Source organism: Sarcophilus harrisii, chromosome 2, assembly GCF_902635505.1.
Source record: "Sarcophilus harrisii chromosome 2, mSarHar1.11, whole genome shotgun sequence".
Classification (NCBI taxonomy): domain Eukaryota; kingdom Metazoa; phylum Chordata; class Mammalia; order Dasyuromorphia; family Dasyuridae; genus Sarcophilus; species Sarcophilus harrisii.
The window spans coordinates 261,231,546-261,249,346 of NC_045427.1; the positions used below are offsets into that span (position 1 = coordinate 261,231,546).

A 17,801-nucleotide genomic window follows, 5' to 3' on the forward strand; every position below is an offset into this window, starting at 1 on the left:
CAGTCCTTTCTTCCATTTTCCCAGTCTAGATTCTACTCAAGCTGTGCTGGTTGAGGGCCCCCTCTCCCCAAACTACAAATACTTACATCTGGGAAGCAGGGGGCAGCGCAAGGGGGCTCTGCCTTCTGACTTGGTGTAGGTGAGAGTCAGTCTAAGGAATCCCCCTTTCTTCCTCCCACATGTACCCCACTTGCTCCCACACCATCAGCTTTCCTGGCCTTTCCCTCTTTCCCATGCCCAGGAAAGGGTCTCTGAGGCTGATCCCCTTACCTGACTGCAGGGCATGGACAGGGATAATTCGGTGCCCAATGAATTTGCCTCCTTCCTCCAGTACTGCCACTCTCAGAGAGGCCAGTTCTGGCATCATGATCTGGGGAGAGGAGAACCAATTTGGGGTAAGAAAAGGCAGCTCTAGGAGGCTAAAAGAGGCTGAGTTCTCCATCTTCATCAGTTCCAAGGTCCTAGAGTCCTTGGAGTGGGAAATGAGATGGGAAACGGAAGTAGGGGGAAGACAATAGTGCTAGGCAAAAAGATCAGTACCTGATTCTTAATGTCCAAGTCTGTATAACTGGAATATTTTACCAGACCTGGCCAAAGACCTGCAAAAGGAAGCTTCCCAACTCGATGCTGATTCCTAAAGTCTTTCAATCCCTAGTTATCCAATCTGGGCTCAACAACATCTAAATATTTCATAGTCCTGCCTGTCACATAGACCTGATTTTATGGCAGTTTGGAAAAGGAAAGGTATCCTGAAAAATACCAGATCTATAAGGAGGCTAAGATGAACAGAGCTTTGTCCCAAGGCACCAAAATTTAGCAATCTTTTAATAATGCTTTGTCTTCAACAGAACTGAAACCAACTTATAGCAACAAGTTAGCAAGAATAATTAATTAAAATAAAAAGGTACCAGATGGTCTGCTTCCTCCCCCAGTGGCTGTACCCTAGGTAAGCTTATCTCTAATCTCATCCTACTCCATGCCTTATCATAGAAGCCTCAAGGTGAAATTTCTGCCTACAGAAAACAGGGTCTCTGCCCTCCCCCTGTCATGGGGAGAATCTTAGGATCTTGTACCTCCTAGAATCTTGTGTCCCAACTTCCTTCCTTTTAATTCCTTCAACTGAATTTCTCTTTAAAAACTTGACTTGAGGGCAATTTTTAAAAGCTTGTTCCAGGTATTCAAATTGCTAACTATATCTCTAGTTTTGTCTAATGAGAAAAGGGGCTCTGGCAAGTGTGCCATTGGACAGAAGATCAAGGTGATCTATCAGTGATCTCTATGATCCTACAGTCCTATAAGAGTCAAATGTGGGGCCCCAAGTGTCCCCATGCCACTAAAAAGCATTGCATTCCATGCTCATCGAGAGGCACCCCACTAACCACATACTCATCTACCTACTGGGCTAACTTGGTTTCTCAAGGTTACAAAAGAGAGGAAAGGGAAGTGGGTAGAGAAGACAGGGAATGGCACTAACTCTGTAGGCATCCATTATCTCATTAATTTCTTCATCCTTGTAGATAGAATTCTGGCTGTGTGGAGAGGCTTATGACCTTGACCTCTGAATCTGTGTCCCACACTGTTCCCCCACTATCCTACCTTTTCAAAGACAAAGGGGTCCTCTTTCCAGACGGGATTTATGGAATTGGCATTGGGTGTCAGTTTGGTGCGGTAACGTCTTTTGGGGTCTCCAGGCAAGCCAAACACCTCCACCTCCACATAAGTTCGGACACTTCGTTCTGACAGAAACTGACCAGAAATCACCTATTGAGCAGGAACAGGGGAGGGAGGAGTGGAGAAATGTTAGGAGGGGTTCCAACCTCCATTCCCCTATTCAAGGCCTCTTTGGAGGAGGACTGGCAGTTCTCTACCTCTAGGATTTCATACAAGCACTATAAGGAATCCTGGGGGTGGGGTGGGGAGGGTCTCCCCATTCTATTCGGGACACATGGAAGAGACAAGGTGTTCAGTGGTTAGCATTAAAATCGGAAATCTAGGATTCTGAACACCAGCTCTGCTCTATTAGATGAACTCAGAGATGATCTGCCTCAGTTTCCCCTGTGGTCAGTGTAATTGAGAATCTTTACTAGTACAGGGTACCTACTGCCCCCACACAGCCCTTACTTATCTCATCCATTCTCCCTTCCCTTCAACCCAACCTCCAGCCCTCCTCCTCTGTTTCCATGGGGATTAAGAGGCAGCCTCCAGTACTGAGGAGGAGGCAGTTTCCAAGGTAACCTGCTACTGCAGGAAGCTGTTTGAAGCTGCTTGGGTTGAGGTTTTTTGGAATCTCAGGAGAGGAGGAGGAGGGGAAGGAGTACCACCTTCCCCCCAACTCCCCTAGACTTATCACCCAAGTCATTAATTCAACCCACTCTCCTGAACCACTGCTCCCTTGGGGCTATTCACCCTCCCCCATCCATTCCCACCCCAACCAAGCCCTGGCTCCTTCCAGGGTTCTTGCCGTAATGGAGAGAGTTGTGGCCACCACCACATCGATGCGGTCCACAGAGAAAGGGTCGAATTGCTTGTCTGGTCGGCGCATGAACTCATGCTTGAGAAGGTAGCCACTCTGTCCATTGAACTCAAACAGTGCCATGTTCTGCTGCATAGGCATATCTAAATACATGGGAAGATGGACGACAAAAAGTCCATTGTGACCACCGAGCATTGGCCAGATGGTGGGGACAGTGACAAGGAGAACTGACCAGCAAAATCTTGGTTTCTGCTTCCATTTCTAGCTTGTTAAGCAGGACTTGACCCTGCCTCTCTCCATTCCAGTGTGTTTTTGTTCTTCCTTCCTCAAAGGGGAGGAGGGAATGATGGAAAATGAGTGACACACATGAGAAGGCTTCCAGTCAGGGTTCTTTGCTACGTCCCTGCTCTTTCTCCTTAAGGAAGGACCACAGACACGGGGCCCAAGAGAGAGCTAGGGTTGGGGCAGAAAAAGAATAACAAAACAAGTAGGAAAGGAGGCATCCCCCAATACAGCCCCAAATATACACACACACACAAACATGAGCCAACATATATAATTGCAGACACATACTCTCAAGCTTTGCATATGTAAGCAATCACTACAAACAGCATAGGGACATGGGTTAGTGCTGAGGGTGAGGGAAGGAGAAGGAAGGTGGTGGCGGGTGCTAGGTAAAGAACTTGCCCAGACCACAAACTACTAGGATCTATACTCACCCATAGTCTGGAAATTGAGGGCAACCATTTGACAGCCTGCATTCCAGAACATCTGGGGAGAGTAGTTAGATGAGTCCATTCGGGTACCCTTAGGGTAGATCCGACTCATTTGGCGCTTATTGTAGCTGTGCTGTGTATAGGACTTTGGCCAGCAAGTCAGAGGTACCCCAACCACTCCTACCCAGCTCTCCCACAGAGGATTTCTCCCAGGTGGTCCAAATGACAACCTTCCCTGAAAATAAATCCAAGGATCCCACCCATCTGTAATTTCAAGGATACTCCACAAACTGCACCGGGGACTTGGTGAGCAGGTCATAAGCTTTCAGCTCCGTGAAGGAAGAGATGACATAACTCCGATTCTTCTCTGGGGTGGGAAAGAAATTTGCAACAGGTTCCTTTCATCACTAGCCCCCTGCTGAGAACCTACCCCCCCCCCCAGGGCCTCTCTACCTGAATTGGAACTATCTTATCCTATTAACTGCATCCCCCTCCCAATCCCAAGACCCTGAGGCAACATGGTAAAGGGAGATGGGTTTGAATCCCAATTCAGTCATAATTTATTGTCTGTATCAAGTCCAACATGACACCTTAACTTCTCTGGGCCCCATTTTCCCCCTCTATAAAATGAGGGGATTGACAGAGATGATCCCTTTGGTCTCCTTCTAACTAGCATCCTATGAAAATGGAGGGAAGTGACATGAGCTAATTATGAAATTGGGAGGGAATAAGGAAAAGGAGAAGCATTTATTAATCACCTACTATGTGCCAAACACTGTGCTGAGCACTTTACAAATATTAATACATTTAATACTCAAACAAGCCTAAAATGTAGGTACTATTATGAAGCCCATTTTACAATGGAGGAAACTGAGGCAGATAGCAGTTAAGTGATTTGACCAGGATCACACAGCTGGTAACTATCTCTGAGATTAGATGAACTCAGATCTTCCTTACTCCAGTCCCAGTGCTCTATCCATTTCATCAACCAACTGTCTCTGTGTGCTAACATGCTTCTTTAGTTCCCTTTCAGCTGCTAGTAAATAGAATGTTAAACTTGGAGTCAAGATGTCAAGTCAAATTATGTCAACGAGCATTTATTGAGCACCAACCACAAGTTAGACACTGTGTTAAGGGTTGGAAGACTTGTGTTTGAATTCTGCTTCAAACATTTATTAACTGTGTGTAACCCTACACAAGTCACTTAATGTCTTTTCACCTCAGTTTAAAATGGAGATAACACTAACTTCCCAGGACTGTTTTGAGCATCAAATAAGAAAACATTTACAAAGTTCTTTGCACATCTTTAATATGGTGCTTTTTATTGTTGTTGTTATTATTAATAAATAATCCTATGACTTATTGGGAAGGTATATATTTATTATACTGTAGGTATACATAAAAGGAATTTGTCTGCATGTATGCAGATGTCCCTATGTAGATTGAATTGAGGGATCTCTCCTCTCAAGGATCACAGCATCTCAGGAAGTCAGCAGAAGGCTTAGAGGTTTGGTCTAGCATCCTTCTGGACCTACTAGTCCAGAGGAGTCTTGCCATTGTTATAGCCTTGCTGTGGTTCCTAGATCCCCAATCAAGGTCTCTCAGTTAAGAGTTAGAAGTGGATGTTAGTTTAGGTTTTGGGATTTTGCTTTGTTTTACAAATAGAGCCATCCTGATGCTGGGAAGCTGAAGAGGCCCATCTAGACTGGTACTAGGGGGTTCTGGATTGAAGAGGCAAAGAGTTCAGAATTATTGTCATTCAGCAGATTTCATAGTTTGAGTACTGGGGAATAGTATTGGCCATCGGAGGAATGCTTCCAAGCGTGATCTCTCCCGTCCCTGATACAATGCTTCTCACTGTGGTTTTCTTCCCACCCCAAGTATTCTTCTCTTTTATCCCAGGGACCTCTCACTCCCCAGCTCCCTTATCTCACCCTCTCAAAGCCCCTCTCTCCCACTTTTCTGCATTCCCAAGCCTATCCCACTATCTCTTACGAGAGGAGAACTCGAAAGAAATGAACTTGGTAGGTTGGATATAGTTGACCAGACTAGACATCTCTTCATAGGCTGTCACCTCCAGGCCAGCTGTGCCCTGGTTAAAAAAAAAAAAGACAGAGATTGGAGGAAGATGCAGAGAAGGGAGCAGGGAAGGCTCCCAGGAAGCAAAGATCCAGGCTTATAGAACTCAGTTGTCCTGTAATTCCCAACTCACCCCCTCCAGACTCTACTACCTAGGAGTTGAAAGCATGAGGTTCCTGGGAGCTAGTTTTCAAGGAGGGGCCAGAAGGACAAATAGCCTTGGGTAAGTTGGAGAGAGAGAAATGCCTTTCTTCTTACTTTCTCATTCATACCTCATCAGATTGCATCTTCTTTATTTCCTCTTCATCCAAGTTACCTGATTCTTCCTCTTCTTCTTCCTCTAACTCAGCTTCTTCTTCACCTACCCATACTGTTATAAGAATATCTTATGTTTACAAAGGACTTTAAGATTTGCATAGAGCTATATATACATGATTTCATTTGACCTTCACTGACAACCTGAGAGAGTAGTGATGATTGGGTCCATTTTACAGGTGAGAAAACTGGAGTTCAAGGAGGCTAAATTATTTGCCTCAAATCTCAAAGCTACCATACTTGGTGAGTTGTACTAAGGCCTTGTATTGAGATCTTCTACATTCCAAATTTAGTACTTCCTCTACTAATATTCCAATGCCTTTTCAACATAACTTCATCAGTATCTTTTTTGGGGAAACTCATTCCCCACCCCACCTTGATGAACAAGAATCACATTTCATAATACCCCTTCCCCCAGAATAGGCCCCCATTTGCAAAAGACAGAGACCAGTCCTTCCCATCTCTGAGTCTCCCTCTTTTTTAGGTTAAATATGTGTAATTCTTTTAAACATATTTCCATATTTGTCATGTTGTACAAGAAAAAAAATCAGATCAGATGAGAAAGAAAAAATAAGCAAACCAAAAAAATATTCTGCTTCAATCCATATTCAATCTCCATAGTTCTCTCTCCAGATGCAGAAGGCATTTTCCATCTCAAATTTAATGGAATTGCCTTCAATCACCACATTATTGAAAAGAGCCAAATCCATCACAGTTGATCATCACATAATCTTGCTGTTACTGTTTACAATGTTTTCTTGGTTCTGTTCACTCAGCATCAATTCATGGAAGTCTTTTCAGGTTTTTCTGAAATCAGCCTGTTCATCATTTCTTATAGAACAATAATATTCCATTACCTTCATATACCATAACTTATTCAGCCACAAATCTTCCTCTTTAATACTTTTTGACTCCACATCCTCCCATCCCAGCCACACTGATCCTGCCCACCCCTTCAAAGTTTCTCACCTGTGTCCTCACCCATGGCTGGATTGGGTTGGTTGAAGTCCTCTGTCTCTGCACACAGTTCTTTCTTGGGTGGAATGGGAGCTGTGGATTGATTCTTCTTACAGCCAAGAATCTCCCTTCTTAACACTCCACATCCTCCCATCCCAGTTTCACTGATCCTGCCCACACCTTCAAGGTTTCTCACCTGTGTCCTCACCCAAGGCTGGATTAGTCTGGTTGAAGTCCTCTGTCTCTGCACACAATTCCTTCTTGGGTGAAATGGGACCTGGGGATTGATTCTTCTTATTCTTGATAAGGATCTTACCCAGAAGGTCCTGAGGACTGGGGAGGGGGATTCCTGGCTTCAACTGAGAGATATGGAAGAGAGAGTGTCAAAGATAAATGTCACCCATCCTCCTCACCTGCGGCAACTAGGTTTCAACACTGGATCTAGAGACAGGCAAATCTGACTTCACATCCATCCTCAAACATATACTAAGTCCATGACCTTGGACAAGTCTCTTAACCTCTATCTGCCTCAGTTTCCTCATCTGTAAAATGGGGATATTAACAGTACCTCTCTCCTTGGGTTGTTATGAGGACAAAATGGGATAATATTTGAAAAGCACTTTACAAACCTTAAAGTTACATAAATGCTATCTAACCTAAGCTAGCTAAAATCCCCTGAAACATTTAGAATAGTATCCAAACTCCGCATTTTCCTATAGAGCTTAGGTATCTTGCAATCAACTACAATCTAGTCTTCCAATTACTCTCCTTCCTTACAGTAGTTATTTGATCAATAACCTGTTATTAAGTGCCTACTATGTGCCAGATACTTCTGTATGTACTATTGATACAAATACAAAGAGCAAAGCAATCTCTATTCTCAAGGATAGCATTCTACTTACAGGGAACTTATCCAGGGGCTCAGTGAGGAGCATGTCCCCAAATATGGTCCGACAGTACTCTGCCATTTTGGCCTGTTGTCGGGGCCTGTAAGCAATATAGGTTATAGGGTAAGAATGAAAGGAATACAACAACCATCAATTGGGCAATAATTATGATATAAGAATACAATAGAATATTATTGTGTTGTAAGAAATGATGAAAAGGATGGCTTCTGAAAAATCTGGGAAGATTCACAGTAAAGTGAGCGAAATCTGAACAATGTATACAATAACATTTTAAAGATAAACAACTATAAAAAGTTTAATCACTCTAATCAATGCAATGACAAACTCTTTGTCCAAAATATGAAATATGTTACCCACCTACTGACAAAATTTTGACACCCAGCATGAGAGGTGACAGACTCAAGGCATAAATTTTTAGACACGGCCAATGTAAGAAACTGTTTTGTTTGACCATATAGATTTGTTCTAAAGGCTTTTTTTTCTCATTTTTTTCTTTTTCCAAGGAAGAAGGTAGAAGAGAGTGAAAATAAATGCTTTTTGATTAAAAGAAAAAAATTTTTTTTAAATTTTAAGAGTTAAAAAAAGATAGAAAAGAGTGAGGGGGAAACAGTAAATGGCCTAAAAGAGATGCCTCTTTTCATCTCCCACATGATTTCAGGAGGAGGAGAAGTTGTTTCCCTGAGCCATTTTACCTGCTTCTCCCATTCCATTAGAATGTAATAACCAGAATAGGTTTTCTCAAAGGCTTCAGGGAGACCTGGGTGAGAGGGATTGGGAACTTATGGGAGCTTATAGGTTTTGAAGAGACTGAAGAGAGCTCCATAAAGGGTGGATATAGAAATGGGAGATCAGAGATGGAGGTAAGAGTTTGGGAATCCAGGGAAGATACTCACGAATCTACATGGTTTTCAAAGGACAGAATGACAGGGTAGAGTGAGGTCTTGAAGGCACTCTCAGCAATAGCCTCTACTGCATCCTGGAGAAGGAGAATGCGTGGTGATTAGAACTCTAGGGATGCCTTTCACACACCCCCTTTCCCTTCCCACTCCATGATCTACTCCTTCCCTGTCCCTCTGCGGGGTATCCTTTTCTTAAAGTTCTAGAGCTCAGTTCTTCTCCAAGCCCTCCCAGTTCTTAGCCATAAATTATTTAGACCTTTCCCAGATCTCTGACCTTCCTTTCTTTTTCTCTTTCCCAATTGTCCCACCTTAAATAAAATATCTGTGGTCATGGTGAAGCCATGGGTGATGATTGGCTCTTCCTCAGGAGGCTTTCCCTTCCAGCAGTCAAGCTCCACGCAGCGGCAGCCAGAGAGCAAGACCTGTCTGTACATCTCTGAGGATGAGGGTCCTGAGAACTGACCAGCTGGATGAGAGGATGGAATAGGATTGGGGTTAAGTCCAGACAGTTTTTTTTAATCTGAAATTCCATTAAATATATCTTTTTCATTTAATAGATGAAAAACTGTGGAAAGAAGTCACACAGCTACTAAGTGTTTGAGTTTCTCTTAGTTCTCTGGATTGTCAGTCAATATTATTTTATCACACACACACACACACACACACACACACACACACACCCTTCAGGGGGAGGGGGCATATCTTCTAAATGCAGCATCCTGAAACAAAGCCCATTCACCTCACTATAGTTGTAGAAGAGCTATCAAAAATTCCTTTTTTGAGGTAAGGAACCTCACCTGTCAGGTAGGTGTTGTGGGAGGAATTGATGAAGTAGTGATTCAGAGGCTGGCTCATGTCCTGGTGCAGTATCAGCTTGTCGTGGGCTACTATGCTGTTCTCAGGACCACTCAAGAACCAAACCATGCCCTCTGGTGAGAGTTGACCTGAGGAAGAAGGAAGTGTCATTATTTGGAGAAAAGTATAGGAGCAGGAGCAGGGAGATGGGTTGCTAAGGCTTGTTCCCCACTGCTAAATAAAAAAGGTTACCAGGAGATCTCACTGAGTTAGGGAGGGAGGGGAGAAGATCTGGCTGTAGCTCAGGAAAAATGACTGAAAAAGTGCCTAGATACACAGTATAGGGAGGAAAATAGAGTTGGAAACCTAGAGAGGTAGGAAGTCCAGGAGTAAAAAAGAGGGTCTAGGGTTAAAAAAAAGTTGTAGGTAAGAGTTTGGAGGCTCACCCCTCTGGATGTTGATGCCACTAGGCTCATACTTTTCAATGAGGCATTGTACTTGGTCAGGTCGGGCTGGTGGGAAGAGTAAGGAGTTGAGCCGGGCATCCCGCTGCTTTTGGTTAATGAACTTGGTCAGATGGTCCTTGGTCATGTAAGGCTTTGCTTTGGAATGACTGCAGTCCAAGTGGGAAAGGCAAATCTTAGATTCATAATCTCTAGGAATCCTGGGATGACTCTAATAAGTTCCTGATCCAGTACACTGATATTTACCTTAGAAGGCCAGAACCTGCTAGTCCTGTCTCTAAACTGATCCCAGCCCAGCCTTACCCTTCTCCCATAAACCATATCCTAGGTCTGTGCCCAGAAAACTCACTGAGAAGTAAAGATTTCATCAATTTCAGGTCGTGGACATAGATTCATGAGAAAACTCCTGTAGACAGGTTCAGGGAAATCCTCAGGGTTGATGGAATCATTCTAGGATTGGGAAGAGGAGGGGGAAAATAGGTTACCAACAGATTCCCTACCAATTACTTCCCTTCAGAAACCTCCCTGCCCAAAAGAATTAGAAAACTGTATACCCTTTGACCCAGCAATACTACTATTAGATCTTTTCCCCAAGGTGACCAGGAAAAAAGGAAAATACCTTATATGTCCTAAAACATTTATAGCAACTGTCTTTGTGTTCACAGAGAACTTGAAATTAAGGAATTTGATGGAATGCCCATCATTTGGGGAATGGCTTATAATTGTAACAGAATACTACTACGCTACTAGAAATAATGAGCAGGCTGATTTTAGAAAAACATGAAAAGACTTGCAGGAAATAATGAACAGCAAAATGAGCAGACACAAGAGAACACTATATACACTATATACATCAATATTGTTTGAAGGATAATTGTGAACTACAAGTTACTCTAAGTATTACAGATATTCAAATCAACCACAAAGGACCTATGAAGGAAGATACTATCCTCCTCCAGAGAAAGAACAGATAAATAGAAGTATGTGTAATATGGTTTTACATATATTTACATATCATTGTCTAATCATGGCATTTACTAGTACAGAGGAGGGAAAAAAATTTAAAACTGCATAGCAGCGAACAAAAAAATCTCAGAAAAAAGCACAGAAAAGGAAGGTAGCTTTGAAAACAATGTGCAATATATATTACATAATTTTTCCTTTTTAAATAATTAGTTTTATTAGCCACCATTTTATACCATGTAGCAATATTATTTTTTATATTTTTATTATTAATATAGCTTTTTACTTACAAAACATATGCATGGGTAATTTTTCCACATTGACCCTTGCAAAACCTTCTGTTCCAACTTTTTCTCCCCTTCCTACCAATCCCTCCCTTAGATGGCAGGTAGTCCAATGCATGTTAAATATGTTAAAATATTATTACATAGTTTTTAAAAAAAAACTAACAGTATGAAATGGAGATTCAAGGCTTCATATTGAATCTTCTCTTTATGTTGTGCTGCATACATGGAAATGGGAGATTTTGGGTGTTTTTTTTATTTAACCTTAAAATGAATTTTTAAAAAATTTTAAGACAGAAAGAACCCACACACACACACATGATCCTGATCAGTGCAGACACCAGGAACCAATTTAGGCTGGAAAAGGAAGAGGATTCCATTTCCAATCAATTAACAAATAGCTATTGAGCACCTATTATATTTGAGGCTCTTTGTTAGTTTCTGAATAATGAAAGCAATAAGAAGCCACAGTGTTATTTGTATTTCTCAAAAATACTTATTAAAAATAGATTTTTATTGATTCCTTTTTGATTCTTTTCCTTCTTATCCAAAGAGACATTCCTATATGAATAATATATAATTTTTTATTTTTATTTATTTTTTGCTGAGGCATTGGGGTTAAATGACTTGGCCAGGGTCACACGGCTAGGAAGTATTAAGTATCTGAGGTTAGATTTAAATTCAGGTTCTCCTGACTTCAGGGCTGGTACTCTATCCACTAAGCCACCTAGCTGCCTCCTATATGAATATTTTTTAAAGAAAAAAGGGAAACTAAATACATTTTAAAATATGTCAATGTTCCATGCCTGTAGATCCCCACCTCTGCATATCAGCTGTAGGCAGGGTAGGGAGGGAAATATCTAATTCCATTTCTTCTTTAAAGTTAACCTTCCCAAAATGCCTTTAATAATATTGTCCCAATTCCAATTCAATTTTGTACAAGGCCAACAAGCATTTATTAAATGCTAGACATTATGCCAAGCATCTTTCTGTCTGGTGTGGGTCACAGCTAGTCTAGGACTGAGATTTATTTGTAGGAAAGAACTGAACAGGACTCTGCAAGGAGTATATTCAGGCAGGCCAAAGCCCAATCCCATGTCCTGAGGCTGATCCATAGGAAAGGGGAACAGTACCTACTTAGCTGAGTGTGGCTGTTAGAAAAACCTCAGTGTGAGCTTCCCTCCATCACTTGAAAACCAACCAAGGAGTAAGAAAACAGCTGAGAAGTGAGCCAGGAAAGGAGCATAAGGTATCAGTGCTCTTTTGGGCAAGGCAAGGGCTTCTAGCTACTGCAGGGAACATTTCCATTGGGAGCCTGAAAGCTTGAACCAGCTCAGCAAGGTGCACAGTCAGGAGGAATACTTAGCACTTTGGACAGAGACATGTTTACACTTCACAGTGATCCAGCCAATAGGAAGGAGTCAAACACATGCCTAGTGATACCTAAACCCTGCAAAGTAAATTTTCTAGCAATGGAGACTAAAGTTCGTGCAGGCTAAGTGACTTAGCCTTTTAAGAGTTGGAAGGGAACTTCCATCAATTATTTTCACTTTCCTATTTGTGAGAGAATTCAAGTTGAAGCTCAGAGATATTACAACTTTCCTAGTCATACATATACTAAATGACAAAACTAAGGGTAAAATCAGGGGTTTGCTAGAGCTAGTTAGAACCTGCTTCAGGAAACTGATGGTTAAATTCTCAGTGTGAGTATTTAATCATCAAAAAATCAGCAAATGCTGCACAAATCAGAGTTTGATCCATTACTTTATTGATTGCCTAGTTTAAGAAAATGATAGAAGAAGCATTAATAATGTGGAATAGACTCAAAAGTTTGACATGTATCAAATATGGAAATACATTTAGAAGAATTGCATGGGTTTAACCAATATTGGATTGCTTTCTATATTGGGGAGGGAAGAAAGAAGAAGAGGGAGGAAAGAGAAAAATTTGGAACACAAGGTTTTGCAAAGGTGAATGTTGAAAACTATCTTTGCATGCATTTAGAAAAATACTATTAAAATCTAAAAAAAGTTTGTCTTGTGTACCTTTTTTCCAGGATAGCTGGTTATTAAACGTTTAACACAACTCCAAAATCAATTCTCTTTCCCCTGATTCTCTTTACCCAATTATATAGCTGATTAGAGTCAGAATAAAAGCAAGAACCCAGGTTTTCTGATACTGCATAATGCCTCAGAACTTCCTCCATTAAGGATTTCTTCAATGTTGGGGGAATAGTGAGATTCCCCTGTAGTTCTTAACATGAAGAGAATACTAACAGGCTCCCAACACAGTGCTACATAGAATTGTAGGATTTTGGAATCTTGAGAAGCAGCATGATAGAATAAAGAGCCACTGTTCAAATCCTGCTTGTGATATACTAGCAATGATGAAGTCACTTAATCTTATCATGAGCCTTCTCAGCTAGTTGTCCCTAAAATCATTCAATCAATAAGCATTTATTAAATAATACCTACTATGTGCCAGACTCTGGGGATCCAAATACAAAAAAAATGGACATTGTAGAATAGTTGCAGATCTGAATTAGTGAATAGAATTCCCTTATTGAGACATTTCCTTCCCTGGGGAATTGAAGCAAGTAGAAATTAAGTGACTTGTCCAGAATCACAGAGCAAGGAATTGTCTTTGATTGTATTTGAATTCAAGGCTTCCTGATTCCCAGCCCAGTGCTCTATCCACTGAGCTATCAGCAGTTTTAAAATATTTTACTATTAAATGAATATAAATCAACATATGCTATGTTCACATTTTTTCTTTTTTCTTTTGTTTTTTTTTCCTTTTGCGTTTTTTCCGTTGTCTGATTTTTCTCTCCCAACATGATTCATAAAGAAATGTGTCTTTTTAAAAATTAATGTACATGGGCATGTATCATGAAAATAATTTGACTTTGTAAACTCCTTGAAAATATCTTGAGGATCCCCAGAAGCTCTGGACCACACGTTGATCTAGACCAGAGCTGTCAAACAGAGTGTCTAATGGGACTCACAAAACTCCCCTGTGTGGTTTGAATCACAGTAAGATGTAATTCCTGTTGTTAAGGTGTGTTGATTAATATGTGTGGCTTAGTGCCCTCCCCTATCCTGTTTCTCTTTGAGTCTGACATTACTAATCTGGACCAACTCCTCTTATTACACATATAAGTAAGAACTGACACTGAACTTTGATCCTTAGATTCCTAGATCCTTCTCTACCAGCTGCACTATTTGAAAGCATGTTTCCTAATGATAATAAGATCAGCATCTTTATATAAAAGGGAATAGAGTATTGAATTGAAGTCAGGAAGCCCTGCATACTTTCAGCCTCAGTTTCTTCATCTACAAATGGGGATAATAATAGAACATTCCCTCAAAGGATTGTTGTGAGGATCAAATAAGATAACATATGGAAAGTACAATGCATGTTCAGAAGAACTGCACATGTTTAACCTATATTGGATTGCTTGCTGCCTTGAGGGTGGAGGAAGGAAAAAATATGAAACACAAGGTTTTGAAAAGATGACTGTTGAAAACTATCTTTGTATGTATTTGAAATAATAAAATATTATTGGGGGAAGAAAGTGCATTGCAAATTTTATAGCATTCTTTTTTTTTTTAAATAATAGCTTTTTAGGGGCTACTAGGTGGCACAGTGGATAAAGCACCAGCCCTGAGGTCAGGAGGACCTGAGTTCAAATTTGATCTCAGCCACTTAACACTTCCTAGCTGTGTGACCCTGGACAAGTCACTTAACCCCAATTGCCTCAGTCAAAAAAAAGGCAAATAATAATAATAATAATAATAGCTTTTTATTTTCAAAATATATGCAAAGATAGATTTCAACATTCACCCTTGCAAAACTTTATGTTCCAAGTTTTTCTCCCTCCCTTTCCCCCACTCCTTCCCTAGACAGCAAGTAATCCAGTATATGTTAAACATGTATAATTCTTCTATACATATTTCCACACTTAGTATGTGCACAAGAAAAATCAAATCAAAAAGGGAAAAAATTAGAAAAGGGGAAAAAAGCAAAAAAAATACAACAACAAAAAGGTGAAAAAACTATGTTGTGATCCACATTTAGTCCCAATAATCCTGCTTCTGAATGAAGATGGCTCTCTCCATCACAAGTCTATTGGAATTGGGCTGAATCACCTCCATCACAACTGATCATCACATAATCTTCTTGTTGCTGTGTACAATCTTCTCTTGCTTCTACTCCACTTAATATCAGTTCATGTAAGTCTAGTAATATCTTTTTATTTTATTTATTTATTTTTTTTTGCTGAGGCAATTGGGGTTAAGTGACTTGCCCAGGGTCATACAGCTAGAAAGTGTTAAGTGTCTGAGGTCAGATTTGAACTCAGATCTTCCTAATTGCAGGACTGGTGCTCTATCCACTGCGCCACCTAGCCGCCCATAGTAATATCTTTTAAAAGAATCATTATTATTATTATTTATAAGAAATGAGAACTGAGAATTAGTAGAGAAAGATAAGGATTTTCCTAGTAAATTTTCAAAAGAAAGCTGGCTTCAATGTTCCTCCACAGGTTTTTCAATTTGAGGAGACCACTTATAATGCTGCCAGTCTGGGGTAAAGACAAAAAGTGATGAGGATGGGAGTAGAGTAAGAGAAAATTATATGGAGAGAGAAGTTCATACTCACTTTGCCCTTGGGAAGGTGACAGGCACTGAGAGCAGCCTCTACTCGTTTCCGGTCAGCAGGAAACATCTGGAAAAAACTGAAGGGAGAAGAGGTAGGGGAATGGTACAAATTAAAGAAGGAGTCAAGAGGAGGAAAGTGATGAAAAGAAAGGAGAGAGGGAGGGTGGAAGTACCAGACGAAGAGAATGATGGCAATTTCTTGCACTCACTTCTTTACAGGGATCTTTCCTTCTGGATTGAGCTGCATCTTGAGCTTTACTAGGCTGGAGAGAGAGATCAATCAGTGAGGTCCAGGTTCTTCAACCCTCCTTGCTCTTCTCCCTATCCCAACACTCACTCTCTCTCTCTCTCTCTCTCTCTCTCTCTCTCTCTCTCTCTCTCTCCCTCCCTCCCTTCCTCCCCTCCCCCCTCGCCTCTCTCTCCCCATAGAAATTTAGCTGTAAAAACTTGGTAGGGAGTGATTGTTGACAGTGGGGAAAGGAAAGAGAATCACTTACATCTTATTCAGGAACTTGCTCCGGGGGGCATTGGCTGTTAATGGGTTTTTAGCCAAGGCCAGAACATCTTCAGCCCAATCCTGTGAAATGAAAGAGATGAGAAAGCAGGGTCCAGGATCCATATTAATCCCAACAGGATGCTTCTTCCTCTGCCCTTTCCTTTATACTGGATGACAGGCTCCCCTCATCTCCTTTGAGCTTTTATACTATATCCTCAGATATTTCCTCATTAATTTTTTTGAGGCAATGAGAATTAAGTGACTTGCCCAGGGTCACACAACTGGTAAGTGTCTGAAGCTGGATTTGAACTCAGGTCTTCTTGATTGGAGGACTGAAGCTTTGTCCATGGCTCTACCTAGCTACCCCTCTTCACCACTTCTTGAACTCTCCTCTCATGGGGAAGCTAGAAGCTAGATGTCTAAAGTGAATAGAGCACCAAAGGGAAACCTGAATTCAAATACAGCCTCAGACACTTAACACTTACTAGCTATGTGACCTTGGACAAGTCATTTAACCCCAATTGCTTCACCCAAAAATAAATAAATAAATAAAAGACAATTGAAAAATAAAATTGTTTTTTTAAAAGAAATAATTTTAAATTATTTTACATTATTTAATTTTTCAAGTTATTTTTCAAAATATATTCAAATTATTATCCTCCCAATCCTCCCCTACCCCCCCCACACACCTTACTGACATTCTCTTTGTAGGAGACAAAGTTATGGAAGGTCAGGTCTACCATATCTGGGCCAGACACAACAGTCAGCGTCTTCAGCAAGAAGGTGTTGTCAGGGAAGTCCAAGTTGAATACCTCCCGAAGCTTCTGGGTCTGCAATAGCCCCATTCAGGAGAGGGTTTGAAAGGTAGGAGCAATAGCAAAGGAGGGGACAAGCTAGGAAATTATCCCCCACCCCACCCCTAACATCGTGCTATTCTCCTGGCTCCCCCTCTCTCTAGATTTTCATTTACAGGAAACATCATGCCCATTTCAAGGGAGGGGCTAGGAGAAGAGGGAGATTAGAATAGAGAAGGAGAGAGGGTGTACAGCAGAAATAGAAAGGTAAAGGAATAAGAATGGGGAAAAGAGCTAAAAAAAAAAAAAAAAAGGGAGGGCAGATTGAGGGAGGTAGTGGTCACAAGGAGGAGGGAAGGTGGAAGTACCAAACAAGACACCCCTCCAACCCTTCCTGAGAACCTTCTTCTTGCTCCCTCCTTCCTATCCTCTCCTTATCAAAAAGAAGGATTTAAGGGAGAACTGAGGCTTACACAGGGTTTTCAAGCTACTTTTGTGAGTCCTGCTTCCCCTTCCCCAGGGAGCAAGCTCACTGCTGCTTCTCCTTCTCCTAATTTCCCCACTTGACTTTACCTGTCCAACAAAGGCTTCCTATAAATATAAGTAAAACCTCATGTAGGCAGTAACCAGGAGATTCTGGTCAAGTCTGGGGAACTTTGGGGGCAGGATGGTTTGCAGAAATGAACAAAATTCTAGTCATCTCTTTTCCTTCCCTGACTTTGCTCTCCCAGTTCTATGTTTTTCCTTTCCTTTTCTTTCTTTTTGTGAAAGGAAGAGAGGACAGCATCTGCCCAATGGCTTGAGGAAAGGCCAAAGACCCAAGAACAGTAGAAGCAGCAGAGAGTATATCCTTTTAGCATCTGGCTCTAGCTCTTGCTACCTAGGGAAAATTCCCTTCTTGATCAGAATTCATATATCCCAGCCCCAGCCTGCCCCAGGGTATGTTCCCCATCTACCCTTGAAATATGCTGAGTCCATTTCTTCTCTGTACCTTAACTTT

The 17,801-nt window shown here is 41.2% G+C and overlaps 1 protein-coding gene across 4 annotated transcripts in view; it reads right to left on the reverse strand.

The window, feature by feature from the left end:
* Window positions 1–17,801, reverse strand: part of PLCB2 (phospholipase C beta 2) — a 41,932-nt gene that overhangs the window by 11,254 nt on the left and 12,877 nt on the right. For all 4 annotated transcript variants that reach the window (XM_012546220.3, XM_012546223.3, XM_012546213.3 and 1 more), the window contains exons 4-22: window positions 16,697–16,837; window positions 16,009–16,088; window positions 15,721–15,774; window positions 15,513–15,588; window positions 9,956–10,056; window positions 9,589–9,755; window positions 9,145–9,291; window positions 8,656–8,813; window positions 8,342–8,424; window positions 7,443–7,527; window positions 6,737–6,899; window positions 6,553–6,633; window positions 5,541–5,638; window positions 5,185–5,281; window positions 3,472–3,556; window positions 3,193–3,317; window positions 2,462–2,616; window positions 1,597–1,761; window positions 271–370 (exon numbers count right to left, since the gene is read on the reverse strand). In XM_012546220.3, coding sequence (XP_012401674.1) covers window positions 271–370; window positions 1,597–1,761; window positions 2,462–2,616; window positions 3,193–3,317; window positions 3,472–3,556; window positions 5,185–5,281; window positions 5,541–5,638; window positions 6,553–6,633; window positions 6,737–6,899; window positions 7,443–7,527; window positions 8,342–8,424; window positions 8,656–8,813; window positions 9,145–9,291; window positions 9,589–9,755; window positions 9,956–10,056; window positions 15,513–15,588; window positions 15,721–15,774; window positions 16,009–16,088; window positions 16,697–16,837 — 2,161 coding nt within the window. The remainder of the gene's footprint in view (window positions 1–270; window positions 371–1,596; window positions 1,762–2,461; window positions 2,617–3,192; window positions 3,318–3,471; window positions 3,557–5,184; window positions 5,282–5,540; window positions 5,639–6,552; window positions 6,634–6,736; window positions 6,900–7,442; window positions 7,528–8,341; window positions 8,425–8,655; window positions 8,814–9,144; window positions 9,292–9,588; window positions 9,756–9,955; window positions 10,057–15,512; window positions 15,589–15,720; window positions 15,775–16,008; window positions 16,089–16,696; window positions 16,838–17,801) is intronic.